This window comes from Papilio machaon, chromosome 2 (genome assembly GCF_912999745.1).
Source record: "Papilio machaon chromosome 2, ilPapMach1.1, whole genome shotgun sequence".
NCBI classification, from domain to species: domain Eukaryota; kingdom Metazoa; phylum Arthropoda; class Insecta; order Lepidoptera; family Papilionidae; genus Papilio; species Papilio machaon.
In genome coordinates this window covers 1,261,579-1,282,162 of record NC_059987.1, presented here as the reverse complement: position 1 = coordinate 1,282,162, position 20,584 = coordinate 1,261,579, and the positions used below count along the sequence as shown (strand labels likewise).

Here is a 20,584-nt window from a genome sequence, read left to right as displayed (position 1 = left end):
ACATCATTTAAAGTGGCAAAAGCTCTGTACGAAATAATTCCTTTATTATCACGCATAAAGAGAATAAAATCATTTCTGCCAGTCAGTAATAAATAACTAAGGATTAAATAAGTAGTCTATGTATTCTTCCAGACTATGTTCGATCCGTTGAACCGTTCTGGAGATACCTTCTAACAAACATCTATCCATCTATCCATTTAAACTTACGCATTTATAACATTAGTAGGTTTTATTTTTTTGCTGGAATTTCTTGCTATATGTCGCATCATGGTAACACTATTGCAGATGCAGACTCTTCGACAAATAGATCGCGAACGTGTGTTAATAGTGCAAAATGTTACGTACTGTTCAAACAATTACACCATTACTCAAGTCAAGCCAATTTTTATACGACTCAAGTATTTTTCAGTCCAATAAATTACAGGCAAGAAATCTAACTTAGACTATGACTAGACATTTCTAAAAGAACAAAAATACAAGGGAATATGATTCAAAAATCGTGCAAAAATCAATAGTAACAACCGTGGTTTTAAATTAGGTTCAAACACCTTTATCAGCTAACCTCATCTAAATAAAATGGGTTAACTCAACAATTTGGGTATCGAAAAAATCAAAGCTAAGATAAATTCAATGTGTAATCAGATTTTTTTAATGGTATAAAGTAGAAAATATATAAAAAAGTGAATATACAAGTAAACTATTTAAGAAAAGCTAAATGTAAATCTGTTCAATCTCCAATATCAAAGACGTGTTCGGTAACCTCCTCAGTTTGTGCCTCAGGTATTTCCTCGTGGAGAAACTCTTGATTGGATTCAAAATTTCCAATCGTTTCTTCCATACCATTGGTCTCAGCAACATATTCGGCAATTATCTCTGTAATAGGTTCATGCTCCTCCGTAGGTAATGGTGTTGCTTCCACGAAGGAATCTTCTGAAACCGCCATCACTTCGGGACTCTGAGGTTCACTGGGTATTTCTTGAGCTGGTTCTGGTTCATTCACAGTATCGGATACCGTTGTGTTAAGTGGGTTGAATAAAGGCGGGACTGCGGTGAAAAATGACGGAGTACGGACCGCATCTTGGTTTTTCGGTATTATCTCGTCCATAGATAAAACTTCTGTATTTGTTTCGCTTTCATATCTCTCTTTAGGTTTGAAGAAATTATCCCTGCAAAAAAAAATTACATCAACATTTTACAGGTTATTTAAAAAAAACAACATTGTCACTGGCATAAAAAAAAAAGAAAAAAAAAACATCACGTACCATAAATATTTGTTATCGGCGATAAATAGTCTGTTTACTTTCATTTGGCGCCAGCGCCATTTTGTTTTCTAGGTGTGATTGCGAAATTATAAAAATTGTTTGCCGCAAGGAAAATACAAGAATCTGCTGCCAAGCTATTATAACTGGCGAGAGTGAGCAATTATTGCACATTGAAACGTTCACAATAATAGCAATTAATTGATTACATTGTCAATAATACTTGGATTTTATCCAAGAAGAAATTTGTTTTAAATAATTTAGTGTATTAAATTATTCATTGTAGAATTAGAGACGTTTAAACATAACTAGGTAAATTATACTACTTCAAGATGTCAAGGGCAGAAGTAGTCCGTGAAATTTTTGTGGAAATAATAAAGTAAAAGATTTGATATTTAAATATCATCGTAAATGGAGCGAAGCTAATGTTTTAGGGCAATTTCTTTTATGCTTTTCAATATTTAAAAAAAAATTTAAAAAGTTCTGCCGTTAAGCATAGACTTCAAAATTTGATCAAATTGTGTTTTGTAAATAAGGTTAAGAAATCGTTAAAATGTTGCCATCTTACAATATAGTTAACATATCTGATTTAAAATATTATGGTTCGACTTGCGTAATATTTTACATGTGTATATTATGAAATTGAGATAAACAAGGCGCCATAAATACTAAAGTATACTGCTTTTATCTCATCAGACATAGGAAGGCGTGAGAATAGCCGTCAGCTCTGGACAGCCGCCAAGAGTCGAGTGACCGGCCTCGGAGCAGATTCGCTTCACAACAAAACTTATATTTGTATTACCAAATGAAAATTTATAACTTATATTCGTTTAGAAAACTATTTATCCGGCTCAAAGGATCAATAGGACTAGGGGCTGTAGTTGTTGTGTACAGCTGATTGGTGCTGAAAGTAAACATTTTAAGAAAAAAAAGAATATTATGTAATTTCACACATCACAATTTTATTTATAGATAATTTGCCAAAGTAGAATAAAAGTGTTTTTTTAGGAACGTTAATTAAAAGTTTTGTTTTGTTAAGAATTAACTGTATATATGTAAATATCGCCCTTACAACACCAAATTTTTCTGCATTATTATTTAATTAATGTAATTTTCGTCCAAAAATTTTAAAAAATAAAGATTACACTTCAGCTGCATGCTGTAATTCAATATATCTAGTGCGCGTACGCAGCGACAGATAGCTATTAGCTGTACTATTTGCGTCAGGGCGGCGCGGCGCGGTATGCGCTATTTGCGGGCGAGGGTTCGAAGCCGGCCGTCAACCTCTGCAGCTCACCGCATTGTACACCCGGGTGCATTCACTCTTCAGCAAGGATATTTGATAATCAAATTGAATACTTAAATTTTATATCCTAGACTATTCTAATTCCGAATGGCAAGGAAATAGGAGTAATGAGTTTATGCAACCATATAATATACCTATACTTTGAAGAGAGTTTTTTAAACATGTTTAATGATCATCACATGAAAAGAAATAAATCAACAATGAAAAGAGATTAACTTATATAGAAACGGCTAAAACACTCACGTATATATATCCGGTGTCGGCACCGACTAGTTTCGAGCCCTTCGGGGGCCCTTCATCAGGGCTCTTATAAGAGCGCAGGCGCGCAGTGAGCGACGGGCCGCGTCCGCGAAATAATACCAGTCCCACTCACCCTGGTGAAGGGCCCTCGAAGGGCTCGAAACTAGTCGGTGACGACACCGGATATATATACGTGAGTGTTTTAGCCGTTTCTATATAAGTTAATGATAATGTCTCACGAAAGTTTGAATAATTTAATGAAAAGACATGCTAAAATTTTAGGGCTCAGAAAATAAAGGACATAGTGAAGTGATTAAGCCTTAAGTAAATACAATATTCGTATAAGGGAACACGTTCGCAAATCGAATTCGAAAAGACATTCGTCTTATGAGAGTAGGAAACAGTGCATCCCACGCATAAGCCAAGTCCAGTTGAATCAGTGCACACTTCCGTTCGCCGCTGCACTGTGACCGCGCTAACTACGTAACATGCAGTTGCAACAACATCCGCTCTCTGTCTGGAACTTACCTCAGACAACTTTTATTCTTTTCAAACCAGTTATAAGAAGTTCTTTCTGCCAACGCAATTGCACCAAAGAGTATAGAGCCATTGATTTATAATAATTTTTATCTCAAATCTGTGACAATATTAATTAATTTATTTTATTTTTCAATTGTTAAACTTTACATGAAAATTATTTGAACAAATAATTTTTAATCTTTCATTGTTACTTTATTGCATTTTAATGTCCAACGTATTGTATGAAGCTATTCTATGTCCACTATGTATTTGACAGCACCAATGGAGAGGTTATGTTTAGCATTAATAGAGCTATAAATTGTCTTATTTACTGTTGCAGGGTGCTAAATGCAGGCAGGAGACAAAGGACTCGTGTACATCGGGTGTGGACACACTTGGAAACAACCGTATCCCGGAATAGTCACACTAATAGGGTTGATAGAAACGTTACTTACTTAATGTGTAGTCGTAAAAAAATCTAGATCTAATTTTTATTTTGCTTACACATTTACAATTTGTATTGTTAAAAGATAAAAAAAAACTGAATTATTAAAACTATAAAAAATAACTAGTAACTGACGAAGAAGATCTCGCAGTTATTCTGTTTTTAAAAGATCTTGGTTTCTAGCACTTTCTCTCCGTTTTTTTGTTTTTTATTTGCATATACTACTCACGTCAAATAAAAAACAAACTATAAATAAAAATAAAACATCATTTTTAGAGTTTCATCAAGCAATCTCAATGATACGACTGATATCTGAGTGGCTTTAACTGGAACATGACCTAAATTCCACCTACTTTCTATAGCTCCCGTTTTTTAAAACAACAAAAACTAAAAGAAAATCTTATATATTAGGTCCTTACATATGAAATTGGCGTTTTGTATGGGAGGAACAAAAAGTCGAATATTTTTTAATATAATATATTTAATTAATCAAAGTATGAACCATTATTTTCTATGCACTTTTACCATCTCATAGGTAGTTCATTGATCCCTTTGCTAAAAAAACCAGTCGAACGGGAACCAATAAAATCTTTGAAGGCGATTTGGACTGCCCCATCGGAGTTGAATTTTTTCCCTTGCAAGAAGTTATCCAAATTTCGAAAAAAATGGTAATCTGTTGGAGCAAGGTCCGGGGAGTACGGAGGATGTCTTAGACTTTCCAATTGAAGCTCTTCTAATTTAGTAGCCGTCTGTTGCGCAGTGTGTGGTCTAGCGTTGTCGTGAAGCAGCAGTGGCGTGGAGCGATTGACCAGCCTAGGTTGTTTAGTCGCTAGCTTTTCCATCATGGTTTGCAATTGCTGACAATAGACATCAGCCGTAATAGTCTGGCCAGATTTGAGAAAACTGTAATGAACAATACCGGCCCTAGTCCACCAAACGCTTACAAGTAACTTTTTTGGGGTTAATTTTCGCTTGGGACAGGATTTGGCTGGCTGGACAGGATCCAACCATTGCGCTGAGCGCTTCCGATTATCGTAAAGAACCTATTTTTCATCACAGGTAATGATTCGGTTTAAAATACCTTCATTATTGTGCCGGTTTAGTAATGTAACGCAACAGTCGACGCGCGTTTGCCGGTTTGCTTCAGTCAATTCGTGAGGTACCCACCTTTCAAGCTTTGTAATCTTCCCAATTTGCTTCAAGTGAATTAAAACAGTTTTATCACTAACATCGCAGCCTGCAGCTAACTCGGACGTGGTTTGCGATGGATCCGCTTCCACAAAAGCCTTCAACTCTTCATTATCAACTTGAGTCTCAGGCCGTCCACGGGGCTTGTTCTGCAGATCGAAATTTCCAGAACGAAAACGTTGGAACCAAAAACGAACTGTGTTTTCTTTTGCAACACGACCGCCATACACATCATTCACCCTTCGAGTCGTTTCCGCAGCACTAGTGCCACGGCGGAACTCGTACTCGTAAATAACGCGATATTTTAAGTTTTCCATTTTGTAAAATGAGTGACGCAAACAGAAAAAAACAGAAGAAAAAAAACAAATGAATGACGGTCATCGAACCACAAATACATGAGTCTATAGCTGTACAAATTTGAATTTGGAATTCCTTACCAAAGAGGAGAAATTCGTGATTAAAGTGGCCAGTACGAAAAACGCCAATTTCATATGTAAGGACCTAATATATAAAAGAAAGTCGTGTTAGTTACACTATCTATAACTCAAGAACGGCTGAATCGATTTGACTGAAAATTGGTGGGCAGGTAGCTTACAACCAGGAAAAGGACATAGGATAATTTTTACCCCGTTTTCTATTTTTTATTCCGCACGGACGGAGTCGCGGGTAAAAGCTAGTATTTTTTAAAGTTTTCATACAATTTAACGTAAAGATTTTTTACTGTTATAAAAACTAGCAGAATATAAAAAATAATCGTTTAAAATACGCAGTAAATATATATGTAAATATAAATAGCAGTTTATTTAACTGTACCAATAAGTGCTACTAGTTAATTAATTGAAATTGACAACCCTATATAAAGTGCATCGAATGCAAATAAAGAGTGTGCCACCGCGAAGAGCCGCCGCGATGCTTGGGCGAGCTTTTAAAATTAACTTTCCAACGCTTTCACCCGCTGTTGCCAAGCGACACATGCTGACAAAACCCCAACTATTAATAGATAAGAAACGACTTCGAATAGTATTGAAAATAAAAAAAAAAAACAAAAACTCGTTGAATTTAATGCTGGCTGATAACAAAAACATGTCTAGTTACGATTAAAAATCTTTATTTCATCTTTTATTAATTATTTTAAGGTTGTATGTAATGTTTATTTTACTAGGTTTTTTTTTAAATGTAGTTATTTACAATAACGACAATAATCTTTTCGCGTGATGTGACTACGCCATTAAAAAAATACTATCGGATAAGAGGGCAAGATACTGATGCAGGTTTGTCAGATTAGAATCACGTTTGACGCAAGTGGATTACACTATCGAAAATAATTTTCCACTGTGAAAAAAAAATAATTCATACAAGTGAGAGTCAAATAATTTTAATATCCACATACAGAAGTTAGGTACCTACTGGACGAGCAGCAAGTTTATGAGTGTTGGCAATAAATTTTACACAGCAGTGTAATAAATATGTGTATTACACATAAGTAGTACACACGTACAAAATACAATTTTATCTCAGTCTTTTCAAGGATAATATTAGGGATAATAATTACTAGTATTAGTAGTATAGTTTAGGTACAATCGAGGAATCTGGCAATATTCTACTTTAAAAGCGACAGTCGTTAGAACGTTTCGTAAGCGACGTTTGACGACGACGCGGAAACAATGACCAATAGCACGCAGCTTTTAAATGTGTCTATCCGAAAAAGTTCGATTGTCAAATCGTCAAAAAGGACGTCATTTGTGCAACTCACAACTACCTAATTGGTTATTTTGTAATAAGGAGCGGAGTTTGTCTCATTGCGAGAAACAAGGCAATTTCTGTAACTACAATACCGCGAATGGACCTGACTGTACTTTGGGTGGGCACAATCATCAAGTGCATCGGTCACGCTCGGCAGATTCAAGTTCGATTCTCACGAACCGAGCGGGAGCGTCACAATAGCGTCATGTGAGGTGATCGCCATTCAACTCTACCCTTGAACGGTTAATTGAACTGATTCACGAACTACATTCAAGTAGATTAATCTAATAGAGGAATGATAGGACCGGAGTGAGCGGAGACTGATGATACTGCTGACAATGTATAGCCGGTTTAAAAACAAATAAGTCTTAATGACAGTACCCCTTATAACAATAACACTTCGAGATTTATGGCGACTCAAACATAACTTCATTCGTTAAAATCGACCAAGTCGAGAAACGACCGTATAAATAATGAAAAACCAACCAACTATCATTTGGGAATAAAACGCTTGTGATAATACTGTTCATATTATGATCGTTTTACAAGTTGACACTTTAAGTTAACTATATTAAACTCAATCCATTTAACAGAGATGAGGTCAGCGAGCGTGACAAAGATCTAATTGTAACTCAGTCAAAGCGGCTTATGTTCACCACAGACTACGAAGATCACATGTCAGTCAATTTACTGCAATATTATCAAGTCTTTTTGTTTGTAAGTCTTGAATAAATCTACTATTTTTCAGTTTAAATACGACAAATTCCGTATTAAAATAGTGTACTCTATAAAATGGTACAAGGTTATGCAATATGTTTGTACAATAAATTACCATATGTTGCGACTTGTATGCGTTATACATTGACTAATAGATGTGCATTAGGAAGTTCTAACACTTTAAACCGAAACACACCAGTATCTTTGTTTAATATGTTATAATTAATAACATTACCATCAGGCGTCCTTTTCGTTTTTAATTGAAATAAAACAGATAGCAATATGTTTTAATACAATTGTATCAGCTGTGAAATTTCACGGGAAGTGATATTAATAGAAAAGAATTCGGAAATCTTAAGAGATTGTTGCATACGAGCCTACTTTCTATTCACTTGATTTCACACTAGACTCGTCGTTTATGAAGTTTTTGCCGCCATTGTATTAATTGCTTTGTAAATAGAACAGTATATAGTTAGTTATGGAAAAGAAACACATGAGTCACAACGTCTGGTGCGATTATACCGTACAAAGCGTTCGTTACATTTGTCATCCCCACCGCGCATAATGTCGAACGATTTGTATCTAACAAGTCACATGATTCATGACGTCATATTCCATAGACAAACTATCACCTGTAACTTGGCCCCATCGAGGCAAAGATGGCCAAATCATCTTGAAACGCATTTTCGATTCTATCTTATCTTTATAAAATTCAACCAAAACTCTCATTAACCACTTAAAAATTAATTAATGACTACATCGTTGAAGACAGTAAAACGGTTATTAATCTAATTGTCAGTGAGAGATTTATCAATTAAGATTGGCGACGTTTTTATGACGTACGAGAGAGGCCCGCATCTGTCATGTGTGCACATCCGGTGGAGTTATGAGTCAAGTTGCGCGACTTCCGGTGCTGGGGTCATTGCGGACGCGCAACCACGCCCACTAACTCAGTCCAGCAGTTTGCATTCCACTTAAATTATATCCACTTAACATTGCACAAGACTGTGATTTGCACACTGCTTTTAACTGTAACGTAAATCACATTTCATACATGTTTCTATTATTAAAGGTAGTATTACGATGTATTCTACATGCGGCTTAACTAATAATATAAAGGCAAATAATGTATGGAGAAAGATGTGTCTCCATACATATAGATACTTGTTTTCTATCTAATTAATCCGATTATTTTAAAGAAAAATTAAGACCTCTTTCCTACTAATAATTTGTTTTGACACCATCATTGTCGTATACATGTGGTGACAACTCCACAAGGTTGGTCGTATGATTCTCATATTTCTGCGAAGAATTTACATCTTCGAAATGTTAACCGTTAACATGACATTAAGGGAGTAAAACATATATTGTATCCAAATGACCTTGACAGTGGTCAAAGTCAAGTTTAGCCGAGACGACCCTGAGCGATCTGCCAATATTGTGACTATTGACAGAGGAAGGTCGCTGTGCTTATTGAAGCGTGAAGTGAAACCAAGCTAATTATCTATTTCAGCGCATATTTTTACACATTTGCCTTGATAGATATTCGAGTCTGTTCTTAAAATAGTTGCTTGGAGCAAAGATAGTTAATAATATTTAATACTATATTGTGACATACATGAAAAACAAAGCCAAAAAAACTCCTAGAATTGTTATTAATTCTCGAGAGTTTTGTCTATGATCATAGCTAATCTGTACATACAAAATCGATCACTGGTGACTAGTAATGGCGGACACGATGAATAAAACACATTAGGTGGCCTGATCGATTCACGTTCCATTTATAAAGATTTACACGTGCAGACGATATTTGAATGTAGGTAAGAAGGTGATAACACAAGTAGACGGTTCAACTGATCTGTCCATATTAACCTAAAAACAACCACCTAACTGTCAGGATGAGAGAACCATACTAAACTGACTCGTAATGAAGGTAGTTTGTTCTAATAAAATTTTCTTAAATTATATGGAGGCAACGTAATTATGAAATGGCCATTTGAACGAAAAAGAAAAGATACATAGTTATTTAATATATAATAATATACAACTATTATTATATAAACAACTTCAAAAGCTTGTTACGGATGAACGTTATGTTGGCAAAGCTCGGATGTCAGATATTTGGCATACAGGCATACTGCTATCATTGTAAACAGTGGCCGGCTGCGTCTCCATTGCATACTGAAGTTCAAACATAACTGTCCAGGTTAGAGTGGAACTGTTGTCGCAATTATTTCTGTCAAACACAATATAGGACCGTCAGAGAATCTTGTGGAACTTGTCGTTGTAACATTTAATACACGAACGTTTCGACTAGTGTTTGGTGTCACAAAATCTATGGGCATTACCCGTATGTATCAATGGATAATACTTTATGTACTTTAACGTGTTACAATGGATATGCGTAAAATCAATAAAATAGTTCCCGTTGGGGCTTGGCAGCGTTGCGTGTTGTCGTTACATCTCTCGTCTCCTGGGATAATAAAATCTATTGTTAGCCATCCCGCGAGATGAGTAGATCTCGCTGGACCAAGCAAGACGTATATCGAGCTGGTGAGTGATGAACTGTCTTGTGGTAGGTCGGCCGCTACATTGGCTATTGAATGTAATCTAAAGAATGACACGATAATTAAAGTCCTCATTGAAAACATTTGAAATTGATTTATCGAATTTATTGAAGTTTAGTCACAACATAGCGTAACCATATGTATATATAATACTTTTCCATGACAATAATACTACCGACAAGTTTCCAAGTAAATTAAATACTGCCAACCTTTTTATTAAAACCTTTTTCGACACCATTAAAAAATTATTACAATTTTATAAAACAAAATCAACATGCACTTCAACGAATAAAATCGAAGGTGTAATTTAAATAAGTACAAGAACAATTAGTGCGCCCGTATGATATTAAAATCTAGGTCACGAATAACGACCTCTGTGTACTTCAGTGGGAATAAAATATCAATACTCTAATTGCAGATAAAAATGACACAAAATGATACATTAAAACCAAATATATCTATATCAATTTATGCCTCAATTTATTAAAAAAACATGGGTCTAAGCACAAAATAATTCGACACTTTTTAAATACTTGTACAGGTCCTTATAATAAATCAATTCAATAATAAAAAAAATATTCCAATTTTCCAAATAAATTATTAAAACAACGAGCTGTCGTCATTAAAATGCCGATTCTGTTTGAACTACGAAAAAATATTTCGATCACTTTGATAAAAAAATATAGGTGCCGAATCAATAACTAAAACTCGGCGGATTGAAAAAAAATTACATGCGGCATTCCAATACATAGGATAACGCGATTGAATAAAAATAATGGAATCAGAAAGAATTTAAATATGACTATAAAAAATAGTTCAACTATTTGACTAAACTACTATCAGGGAATCTGGTGGTATTCTACCATCAAAGCGACAGTCGTTTGAACATTTTGTACGCATTGAGACAACTACGCGGTAACAATTACCAATAAGAAGCAGCTTAAATGGGTCTGTATGTATACGTTATAATATATAAAATTATAAATAAATAAATAATGTAAGAAGGGTCGAAGTTTGTTACGTTGCAAGGGACACAGCAATTTTTCTACAAGTGGAATACCGCGAACGGGCCTGACTGTACAATCACAACTATACAATTTCGTTTCACAGTAGGTTTCGACAACATTAATTAATACATATTGTTGTCTCTGTTTTGTCAAAGAGGATGAAGGGGGATGACAATATGTCCAGTGTCACTGTTGACTAGGGTCATGTTCCGATTACCTATAAAAAAACTTCATGTATTTTTTATTTTAAAGTAAACCTTCATGATACCGGTGACCATGTTTAATAATGTCTAAGGAAATAAGATCCCTCCTTTATCAGCCTTTTAAAAATTTTATTTATTTTTAATTTAAAGGAAATTTAATAAAAAGAAATGCAATCCCTTCTATCTTGTACCATACACCAGAGCAATATTTTCAGCGCGCGCGCATTCCCTCCTCGTTATTGTAATCGAAAACGTTGGCTCGAAGTCCGCCTGCTATATACTGCTGGAGTGTTGCCAGCTCTAATGTTAAAGATACAGTTAGATCTGACTCTCGTTTGTTTGTTTTAGAGCATCTTCTAACGCATCGAGCTCTTTTACTACGCAGTTACGTCGGAAGTGTTTAAATTATATAATCTGTATGAATTCACAGATTCAAAGAATGTTAGGACTAGAATTTGAGAAAAATTATCTAGGAAATTAAAGTAATAAAAATTATAAAAACGGTTGAAAAGGAGTTTGAAAAAAAATGGGTATCGTATAAGGGTCGTATCGTAAAAGGATCTTCTAACATCAAGTCAAATTATAAGCTAATTATGATGGATATTTGTAATATAGATATAGATTGATATCTAGTCAGTGTTTTTAAAGTTTTTAGAACTGAAACAAAGGTATAAAATTATGTACGTATACAAAGGTAGGGAGCTTGTACGAAAGCTCTGACGTAAGCGAAGCTCGATACTCCGCGGCCTTAAACAGATGTCACGTGTACTGACTTGGTAAGTATTGATTGAAATCTAATTTTAGCTGCAAATAAAATATTTCTATTACAATTTCCCCGATCGATGATTCAGTAGGAACTAACGAATACTCAACGAATGAGTTTTATGGTCTATGGTAGCTTCTTTGGTTTATGGTTTATAATTGTTTGCCAGTGTTAAATACTAATGTAAGGAAGTTTATATTTGGAACGTGCCGACTTCGCATAAATGCTGTTAATTATCTATTATTCAGATTTTTACAATTAAATTAAAAAAAAAAACTAGATACAAAGATATTCATTCTACATTTGATTGTTTCATGATTTTAGATGAAATCGTAAACTCGCCGTTATGCAAGTAAATTCTACATACATAAATCTAAAAGCATCGAGCAATAGAAAGGGACGAAAACAAATGGGCAATGTGCCAATAAATCTTGGGTGTATTACGAGGTATAAACATATCCTATAATTTTATTACCTAAAATCAGTCATAATCATTTACCAAATTAAAGAAAACGGAGAACTGTGTACAAAAATCACAAACTCATGGTTTAGCCAACAATATTTTATATCTCACAATTGTTTAAAATGTTTTGTCTCGTGTGCTTTTAAAAGTTAAAGCTAAAGCATACTGCACTTTTGTAGCTATATCGATTGATAACTGTCCAGTGAATTTCTTCGTTTTTTTATATCCCCGGCGAACAAACTCACCACATACTTCCGTCATAACATTGATTAAAGTGTTGGTGGCATGCGGTCATATAATTTTGCATACAATTTTATTGAGCAATAATCGTTCAGAACAAGCTGTTTCATTAAGTCAAAGCTTTATTCGCTGCCAGTAAGTACTCATAAAATTTACCCTGACATAACTTTCATTCTGAATTGTGGAATGCGTTGAATGAAACTATGTTTTAATATTCTCATTATTGTTTCTGATTAGTTTTACCTTTTTTTTTTTGAAGGGGAAATCTTCAAAAGATACCCTGCGTTCTGGGGGAAAGGCTGGGCTATGTGAGACTTGACTCACTAAAACCCCCTCGGTGGCAATCTTCAAGTGCAACTGGTAAGAGCCCCGGGATCTCCAAAGGAACACACCGGGACTCTCTGCACAGGGCTTCTGCACGACCTAGACTAAAGCGCCCTCTCTCGTGCCCTCGCTTGATTACGGTGACTCAAGACCACACCTTGTTACCGTCTTCCCGAGACCATTTAGTAAGGCAATCAGGGCCCCCACCCTAATCGCCCAAGATCCCGAGGGTCCCTCTTGCCGCATGTCGCTGTGGCATGATTAATTTTACCTACGTTTTGAAATAAGAACTAAATAAATAATAAACATTCTCGTTTAAATAAACAATAACAAAAAAATGGCGAACAGTTTATGAAAAAAAGCGTTTGCTTGTTTTCCATATATAAAACCTACGGACATTAGCGAGAAAGAACTGAAACTATTTATAAAGCTTTAGATTTCAGATTAGCCCTCGTTCCGAAAACTGAATTCCCTCACAATCCCGAAGCTCCCCTCCCGGTACAAGTTATGTAATACCGCTTGACCCGAATATCTACTCTTTGGAATCTTTAAGCTAGCATTTTCTAGAAAATTCTCAGGTTCGTTTAATCTTTTTCAGACGAAAAAGGTCCAATTTCATTATTTATGTTTTAGACATCGTTTGATCAGCTCAAACGTATTAGATTTAAGTCTTTGAGAAAAGTCACGTAGGCTTAAAAACTTTCAAGGTAAATCCTTTTTAACCATTTCTTTACATTTGTAGGTGTTACCTTTCACGAAAACCTATTGAAAATTCAGAAATAACTAGATATTGAAAGGAAATTGCTATCAGCCTCGTAACGTTTCCAACTTCCAATACCCCTTTGTTGAATGTAGGTCAAGGACGTTGATGTTGGAGTCGATATTGTACATGTAAAATTGTATTTTAAGTACGAATAAGTTGTTTTAGGTTAGGTTTTATATAAAACTAACGATTTGTAAATTTATTTCATTGCTCTAATATGTTAAAATACCAAATCAAAATCAGACAGAGGAATTCATAATCGTTAGTGATTTTAGTTATATTAGTAAGCATAAAGTTCTCAATACGTGAAGATTACGGTTATTTTAACCGCCGCATAGCGGACTAAATCCACAAAGGTCTATATCAAATTGCGACAGGCGCTTAGACTGCGGTGGCTTGAGCACTAGATACTAGCTTTTATTATAACCGCATGCGGTTTGGACTTAATTTATTAATGTATTAAAAACTTAAGTTATAAATTGAATAAAAAAAAAACATCGAACATTTACAGGCAGGAATTTGTCACTATAAATAAGGTGAAAGAATCTTCAAGTATTTATATTATTATTTTAGTGTAAGTATTTGATTTGTGCAAGGAATGTATGTCCAAAATAATCAGAGACAATTGACATGTAGCGTTGGTCAAAGACTATGTTCGTAAAGAAAATAAACAATTATGTTTTATACTTACATGGCGTAACCGAAAGCAATGGCGAGGTACCACAGAGTGAAAACTATGATCCCAGAAGAGCTGTCCCCTTCCGCCATGTTTCTTGCTGATGAGGATGATGATCTGCCAACGATATGAAATGCTGAATATCGTGACAAAATAGTAATAGTCGTCATAAAATAGTTTTATTTAGAGCGTCGGTGGTGCAGTGGTTTAGAACCTGATTTGTTTTTTTTAGGTGTTTGCCTAAATCCGTGGAAGTAACTTCATTTGTAAGGCAAAGCAAGGAATTATAACTCTGATATTTTATATACTTATAAGTACCCAAGTCTTTTTGTAGGCAGTTAGAATTTAATTCAAGAAATTTCATGTAAACTAACTTTACAACAGTGCTAGTTGAGACAGTGGTAGATCTGGGAGCGGGCGCAGTCGGTAGAGGTCGAACATTCGTATTTGGTGGAACTGATGATGTTGATGTCTTTGGGGCTGGTGCATTTTCCTTTTTTGTATCACATATCGACAATAATTTTGAAAATGCCAATGACAGCTGTCTAACGCCAAAATTCATGTTGTTTTGTGTCATGTCAATTATTTTTTTGTCGTTTTTTGTATTCAACGTAGATAAAAATATTTTTAAATAATTTTATAACGCGGTTGTAAAACCAATCAAACCCTTTATAAATTATTATGGAAGTTCCTTGTTCCTATTATCTAGTTATTTTAGAAAAGATAATCTAACTTATAAATGCTAATGTTTGGATGTTTTTTTATTAAGTATCTTCAGCAACAGCTAAACGGATCTCTCTGAATTCTGGCATAGATATAGAACATAGTCTGGCACATATAGGGTATTGTTTTTTTAATCGCGGGCGACAGCTAGTCCAACATATCCCTTCATCATATCTAACTCACCTTGTAACATGCCTTACTAATTCTTATATTTGGATGTAAAAAAAATATTTTTATTTTAAAACTACAAAATGCAAAATTTAAACATTTAAGTAACCGGTATTTTATATTTATAATAATTTATATACTTACCTTTGATTCTCAAATAATGTTTATTATATAAAAGTCTAGATGGTCATGTTTCGATCAACGCAAAAAATTCTTAAAAATATTTAAACCATAGATTACTTTATTTTTGTAACAATCTTATAAAACTATATAAAGTTTTTATTACACAAATAATATCCAAAATATACATAAACTCTCTTATTTATATTTATTTATACACTTTACTTTATATTTGATGACCACAAAAAAGAATTATTTTTTTCTTATATTTACATGAATTTGTATCACATTATATTTTCAGAAATAACATTTTAGTTACAATTTATTCGAAACAACTTTAAACATTGTTTAAAACAGAGCATCTGTTCAAAGTACATAAAGGTGATATTACAATTTTCCGATTTTTTTCAAGCGGCAACACTGAACCCTTTTTTAAGTTTGTCAACATATTCTTTGCGGCAGTCCATGTCGTCTGCTGGCCGATTGTACGGCATCCATACCGGCTCTCCCACAAAGTAACGGTATGCTTTTAGATAATTCTGGAAAAAAAAACAGTAAAAAATTTACCTTAATTTATTAAAAGGTAGTCCACAAAAACATATATTTAAGCAGTCTCTATTGATAAAATAGTATAATTTCACAGAATAAAACATAAAATTGATGTAGAATTGAAACTTTATAAGCAAGAGTCATTGTTGATAGACCGATGGACGGCCAATGGACAACCTTCTAAGGCGAGAAATTCGATAACAAGAGAGAAATCACGATAACAAGAAAAATAAAGCAGTCCCTTGGCCTCTCACTTATCCAGGTCCAACTATTCTAGATTCAGTCTAATGTCAGGATACATGGGACTGATTATAGTCCTTCGTTTACTGGTTATTTAAGGTAGGCAGTGCATCTTCAACTTATTTCCTTGTTGTAAACACTAATTTTATTATATTTTTATGAGTTAAAGATACTAACATTAGTGTCAACTGTAAAGCGGTGATAGCTGCCGCTGGGAATGATGATCATGTCTCCGGGAGTCACCAGAATGCGAATCCATTGGTCACTATCATCTCGAATGTCAAAGTAACCAGAACCTTCCACAGCAAACCTGAAATATATAGATTAAATATATTTTAAAATACCTATAGGTACTTTTATATAGTAACGTGAATAAAAAAGTTTTTGTCCAAAAAATATTTTGGAATTTACAAATTTTTTAACAAGTTTGTTTATGGTTAAAATATACTTTAATTTGCATTTATACCTGATCTCTTCATCAGTATGCAAATGCTCTTTATAAAATGCTTTTAGTTTTTCCTCATAGTTAGGTAGGCACTCTTTGGAGACAGTTATTTGATCCTCATAGCTGTAGCCCCTTTCCTTCTTTATTTTGTCTAATACTCCATCCGTTTTAAATGTGTCCACATTTAACTGTAATATAATTTAATATGGTTATACATTTGAAAAACCTATATGTTGTGATATAATCATAAGTTGTATTTACTATTTAGATTAGACAGATCTTTTAAATAGGAAGTAAAAGAGTTTTACTGTGGGATGTGTGTATAGAAAAAGACATCTTTTAGTGTAGCAAGACTGATATTTTATCATATTTCCATTCAATCTTTACATTCGTGCTTCTTATAAACGACGCAACAAAGATGCCCATGACCTTCACAGGTTATCAAGATAATAAGATAAATCATAAAATTTACGTAATTGTTTATAATAAAGACTTCTTAACACATTTAAAAGCTTTTTACAAATGAATATAGCTAAAAGACTTTAACATTTATAAAAAGGTTTTAAGACTGTAATATGTTATTTACCTTAAAATATTCGATGCCAGTTTTTTTGTATAAATCTTCTAAGGAAATAAATTCTGGGGGGTTTCTGTGGTGCTCTAAACGTTGGTCTGTGTTTTCATTATCCATATACCAGGCCTTTACCATTTTGTTTCCGGTAATTTAATCGTTATCCTTATAACTTTATACACTAAGGATGTATTTTTTTATAAAGTATCTAAACACTTAAATTCAGTTTGATTGGAAACTTTTAAGACAAGACCAAAGAGTAATTCAGTGACATTTTGTAACTGCTAGAACTGACATTAGGTAAATAATGCTAGAACAAAGAATAAGTACACAGTTTTTATTTTTTATTATTGCAAGCAGATACATTTCAGCAGATAAATAAAAAAATCAATTTTCAGAACTGAAACCTCTCTTCTGTTGCTCGACATATTTTTTGCGGCAGGCCATATCATCCGCCGGCCGGATGTGCGTGAGCCAGCCCGGCTCGTCTTCGTACAAGCGACGAGCTCGCAAGTAATTCTATAAAGAAAGCAAAATAATACAATAAAAATAAATACTATACACTGTATATCAATACACGATATCTTGTTAACCATCATATGCTCATGTTAACTAATGAAAGGTCATGTAATGTAAGTATGGACGTAGAAAAAGGCGAGTGGTGTGTCAGGACCTAGCCCAGTGATTCTCAACCACTGTGCCGCGGCACTTTTGTGTGCCGCCAAATTTCAAAAGTGTGCCGCCAAATTTTGCAAATATATAATAACGTTAATATTGTTAAATTATATCAGTTTAAAGAAAAATATTTTTAACATGAATATATATTTAAATTCACAAAAAAAAATATTTTATAATTTGCTTTGCAACGCGGTTTTTCTTAGTGCCAAATTATGATGAAGCGGCGTGCATAGCAATAGAAATAAGTCTCAAATCGGCGCACACTTGCCACTTCTGCGTACAAAACGTGTTGTTTTAGTGATAGTTGGGATTCACAAGGTGTTGCATAGTAGTTACTGCACCTTTTCTTTCGTTAAAATTGGCAAATGTATGTGATTCGGTTTAATATTAATTTAATTGCATGTAGTGTCAATTTATAAATTTGTAAACTTATTAACTTTGCAGTACACATATCCAATGATTTACACGGTACTTGTTTTACACGTTTTCGGGTTTATACGGTTTTCCAAATAAGTTTTTTTTGTTTTTATCGCACTCTACTAAATGCTACTGTGATTGAACACGTGCGCTGTGTACACATCTCACGGGGAATCCCGAGCTTATGTGCTAACTTGCTGCACACGGACACTGTGTCTGTATTTCTTCGCTTATAAGAACAATGGCAGAAAAATAGTTGAAAAAAAAATTTGCGTCTCGAAATGTCATATAGATACAATTAATTTTATACAATTGATAAACTATTTGCGCAGTGTGTTGTAGTAAGTAAATAATTTTTATCTTTTACTTTGTGTGCCGCCAAATTTTGAAATCGTTAAATATGTGCCGCAACAAAAAAAAGGTTGAGAATTACTGACCTAGCCAAATGGCGGTCTTACTCAATTACGCAACACAGGAGTGATTATGACCTTATGAGTTATGAGCTTGAGTATTTATTTAGAATAAATAGCCATTTTAATCCGAGTTTTGGTTATATTACAGAACATACATTGTTATCGAGGGTAAAGCGATGGTAGCTGCCTCTCGGTATGATAATGAGGTCCCCGGGGGTCACCTTGATGCGGATCCATTCGTCGAGTCCGTCTCGAATGTCGAAGTATCCAGAGCCTTCTGTTACAAGCCTAAAATATTATTAGGCAATTTTTAAAATGTATAAATAATCATAGTTTTTTGGAAAAGTAGCTGTGCTAGACTAGAGTGGTATTATAAAACGACATTGACGACAAAGAGAATTCGAAGAAACGGCGAATCGACTGCTTTTAATCGACGGAGGAGGTGACGGACACAAATATAATGTTTCCTCTTCTTATGAGTTCACTCCTACGTCAAATCCACTTCCCCTTCCCATCTTTTCCTTATCAGAAAAGGCCTACGGAACGCACACTCATCGTAGAAAACGTCAAATTAGAATCGTACCTGATCTCTTCATCGGCGTGCAAGTGTTCCGTGAAGAAGGATTTCAATTTTTCGTCGTAGTCCGGTAAACATTCTTTGGAAATAGTTATTTCGTCTTCATACGTATATCCGCGATCCTTCTTTATCTTTTCAAGTACTCCTTCCGATTCATATGTCTTCAAGTCTAACTGAAATTGTTTAAAGGGAACATGTTGGCATTCTGTAAGGTGAGTTTGAGACGATGACATGCTTTCAAAAGTTTTTTCATTATTATTAATCGACATAACGAAACTTTGTATTCCCTTCCTTAAAGATCAACAGCCCATCTGCAGCTGCTGAGGACGTTCAAGGAATTTTAGAGCATCGGAATTCATATATGCTCTAGTATTTGACTGTCAACTGAACTTTATATACTAGCTGTTGCCCGCGACTTCATTTGCGGGGAATTAAAAACTAAATAAAGTGCCTATGTCTTCTTCCAGACTATGTTCTACATCTATGCCTTTCAGCGAGATCCGTCGACACCTAACAAACATCCTTCCATTCATACATCCATCTAAACTTTCGCATTTATAATATTAGTAAGATAACTCATCTTGGTATCTTGGGTAAAAGAGTCTGACCTGTGATCGCATTTGCACTTTGCCGTTGCGATTACAAAAGTGTATCAGATTTGTTAAAGGAAACTAGACACAGTGTACTATTGTAAAACAACAATGTTTTGTCAATAATCTGCAATTTAAAAAAAAAAATCAAATGACATTATCATTTTCATATTTTGAAAATGGCAAACGAAGAAGCGGTTAATTCTGGTTGTCATTATTATAGAGTCCCTACATTCATAAATAGCGTGTGGAGCTATGATAAATTAAGCTTATTTCAACCGACAGACAGTTTGTTTTTCCTAAGCTACAGTACAATTTAATGTTATCCCTTTTCTTTGAAGAGAATGAGGCGTCAAACAGGCGTAAAGCAAGTGGCGAGGGCAACCAACATCCACGTCTTCACAAAATATAGATTTATTTTTCATCAGTACTTACTTTAAACAGCTCTACGCCGGTCTTCTTGTGTAATTCTTCAATAGAAATAAATTCCGGCGGGTTTCTTTGATGTTCTGCGCGCGGGTCGGTTTTATCATTGTCCATGTACCAGGCTTTTACCATATTGACCAATTTATGTAATTCAACTACTACACAAAGTTAACGTGTTCCAAGACTCTGTAAAACAGAATTTTGTGACATCTCTTGTATGTATTTATACTGTTTGTAAACTGTT

The 20,584-nt window shown here is 34.4% G+C and overlaps 3 protein-coding genes across 3 annotated transcripts; all 3 read right to left on the bottom strand.

The window, feature by feature from the left end:
* Positions 1 to 727: 727 nt before the first annotated feature.
* On the bottom strand, positions 728 to 14,536 carry LOC106714148. Its single transcript, XM_014507109.2, has 2 exons — positions 14,439 to 14,536; positions 728 to 1,166 (listed from the first exon to the last, which is right to left on the bottom strand). Exons 1-2 carry the CDS (start codon positions 14,513 to 14,515, stop codon positions 728 to 730), a joined length of 516 nt encoding a protein of 171 aa, XP_014362595.2. The 5' UTR covers positions 14,516 to 14,536.
* Positions 14,537 to 15,809: 1,273 nt separating this feature from the next.
* Positions 15,810 to 17,524, bottom strand: LOC106714154 (1,2-dihydroxy-3-keto-5-methylthiopentene dioxygenase). The gene is made up of 4 exons (XM_014507115.2): positions 17,255 to 17,524; positions 16,690 to 16,856; positions 16,401 to 16,533; positions 15,810 to 15,973 (listed from the first exon to the last, which is right to left on the bottom strand). The coding sequence occupies exons 1-4, from the start codon at positions 17,375 to 17,377 to the stop codon at positions 15,842 to 15,844; spliced, it is 555 nt and encodes a 184-aa protein (XP_014362601.2). The 5' UTR covers positions 17,378 to 17,524; the 3' UTR covers positions 15,810 to 15,841.
* Positions 17,525 to 17,611: 87 nt separating this feature from the next.
* LOC106714153 (1,2-dihydroxy-3-keto-5-methylthiopentene dioxygenase) lies at positions 17,612 to 20,548 on the bottom strand. Its single transcript, XM_014507114.2, has 4 exons — positions 20,350 to 20,548; positions 19,331 to 19,497; positions 18,903 to 19,035; positions 17,612 to 17,758 (listed from the first exon to the last, which is right to left on the bottom strand). The coding sequence occupies exons 1-4, from the start codon at positions 20,470 to 20,472 to the stop codon at positions 17,627 to 17,629; spliced, it is 555 nt and encodes a 184-aa protein (XP_014362600.2). The 5' UTR covers positions 20,473 to 20,548; the 3' UTR covers positions 17,612 to 17,626.
* Positions 20,549 to 20,584: the final 36 nt, after the last annotated feature.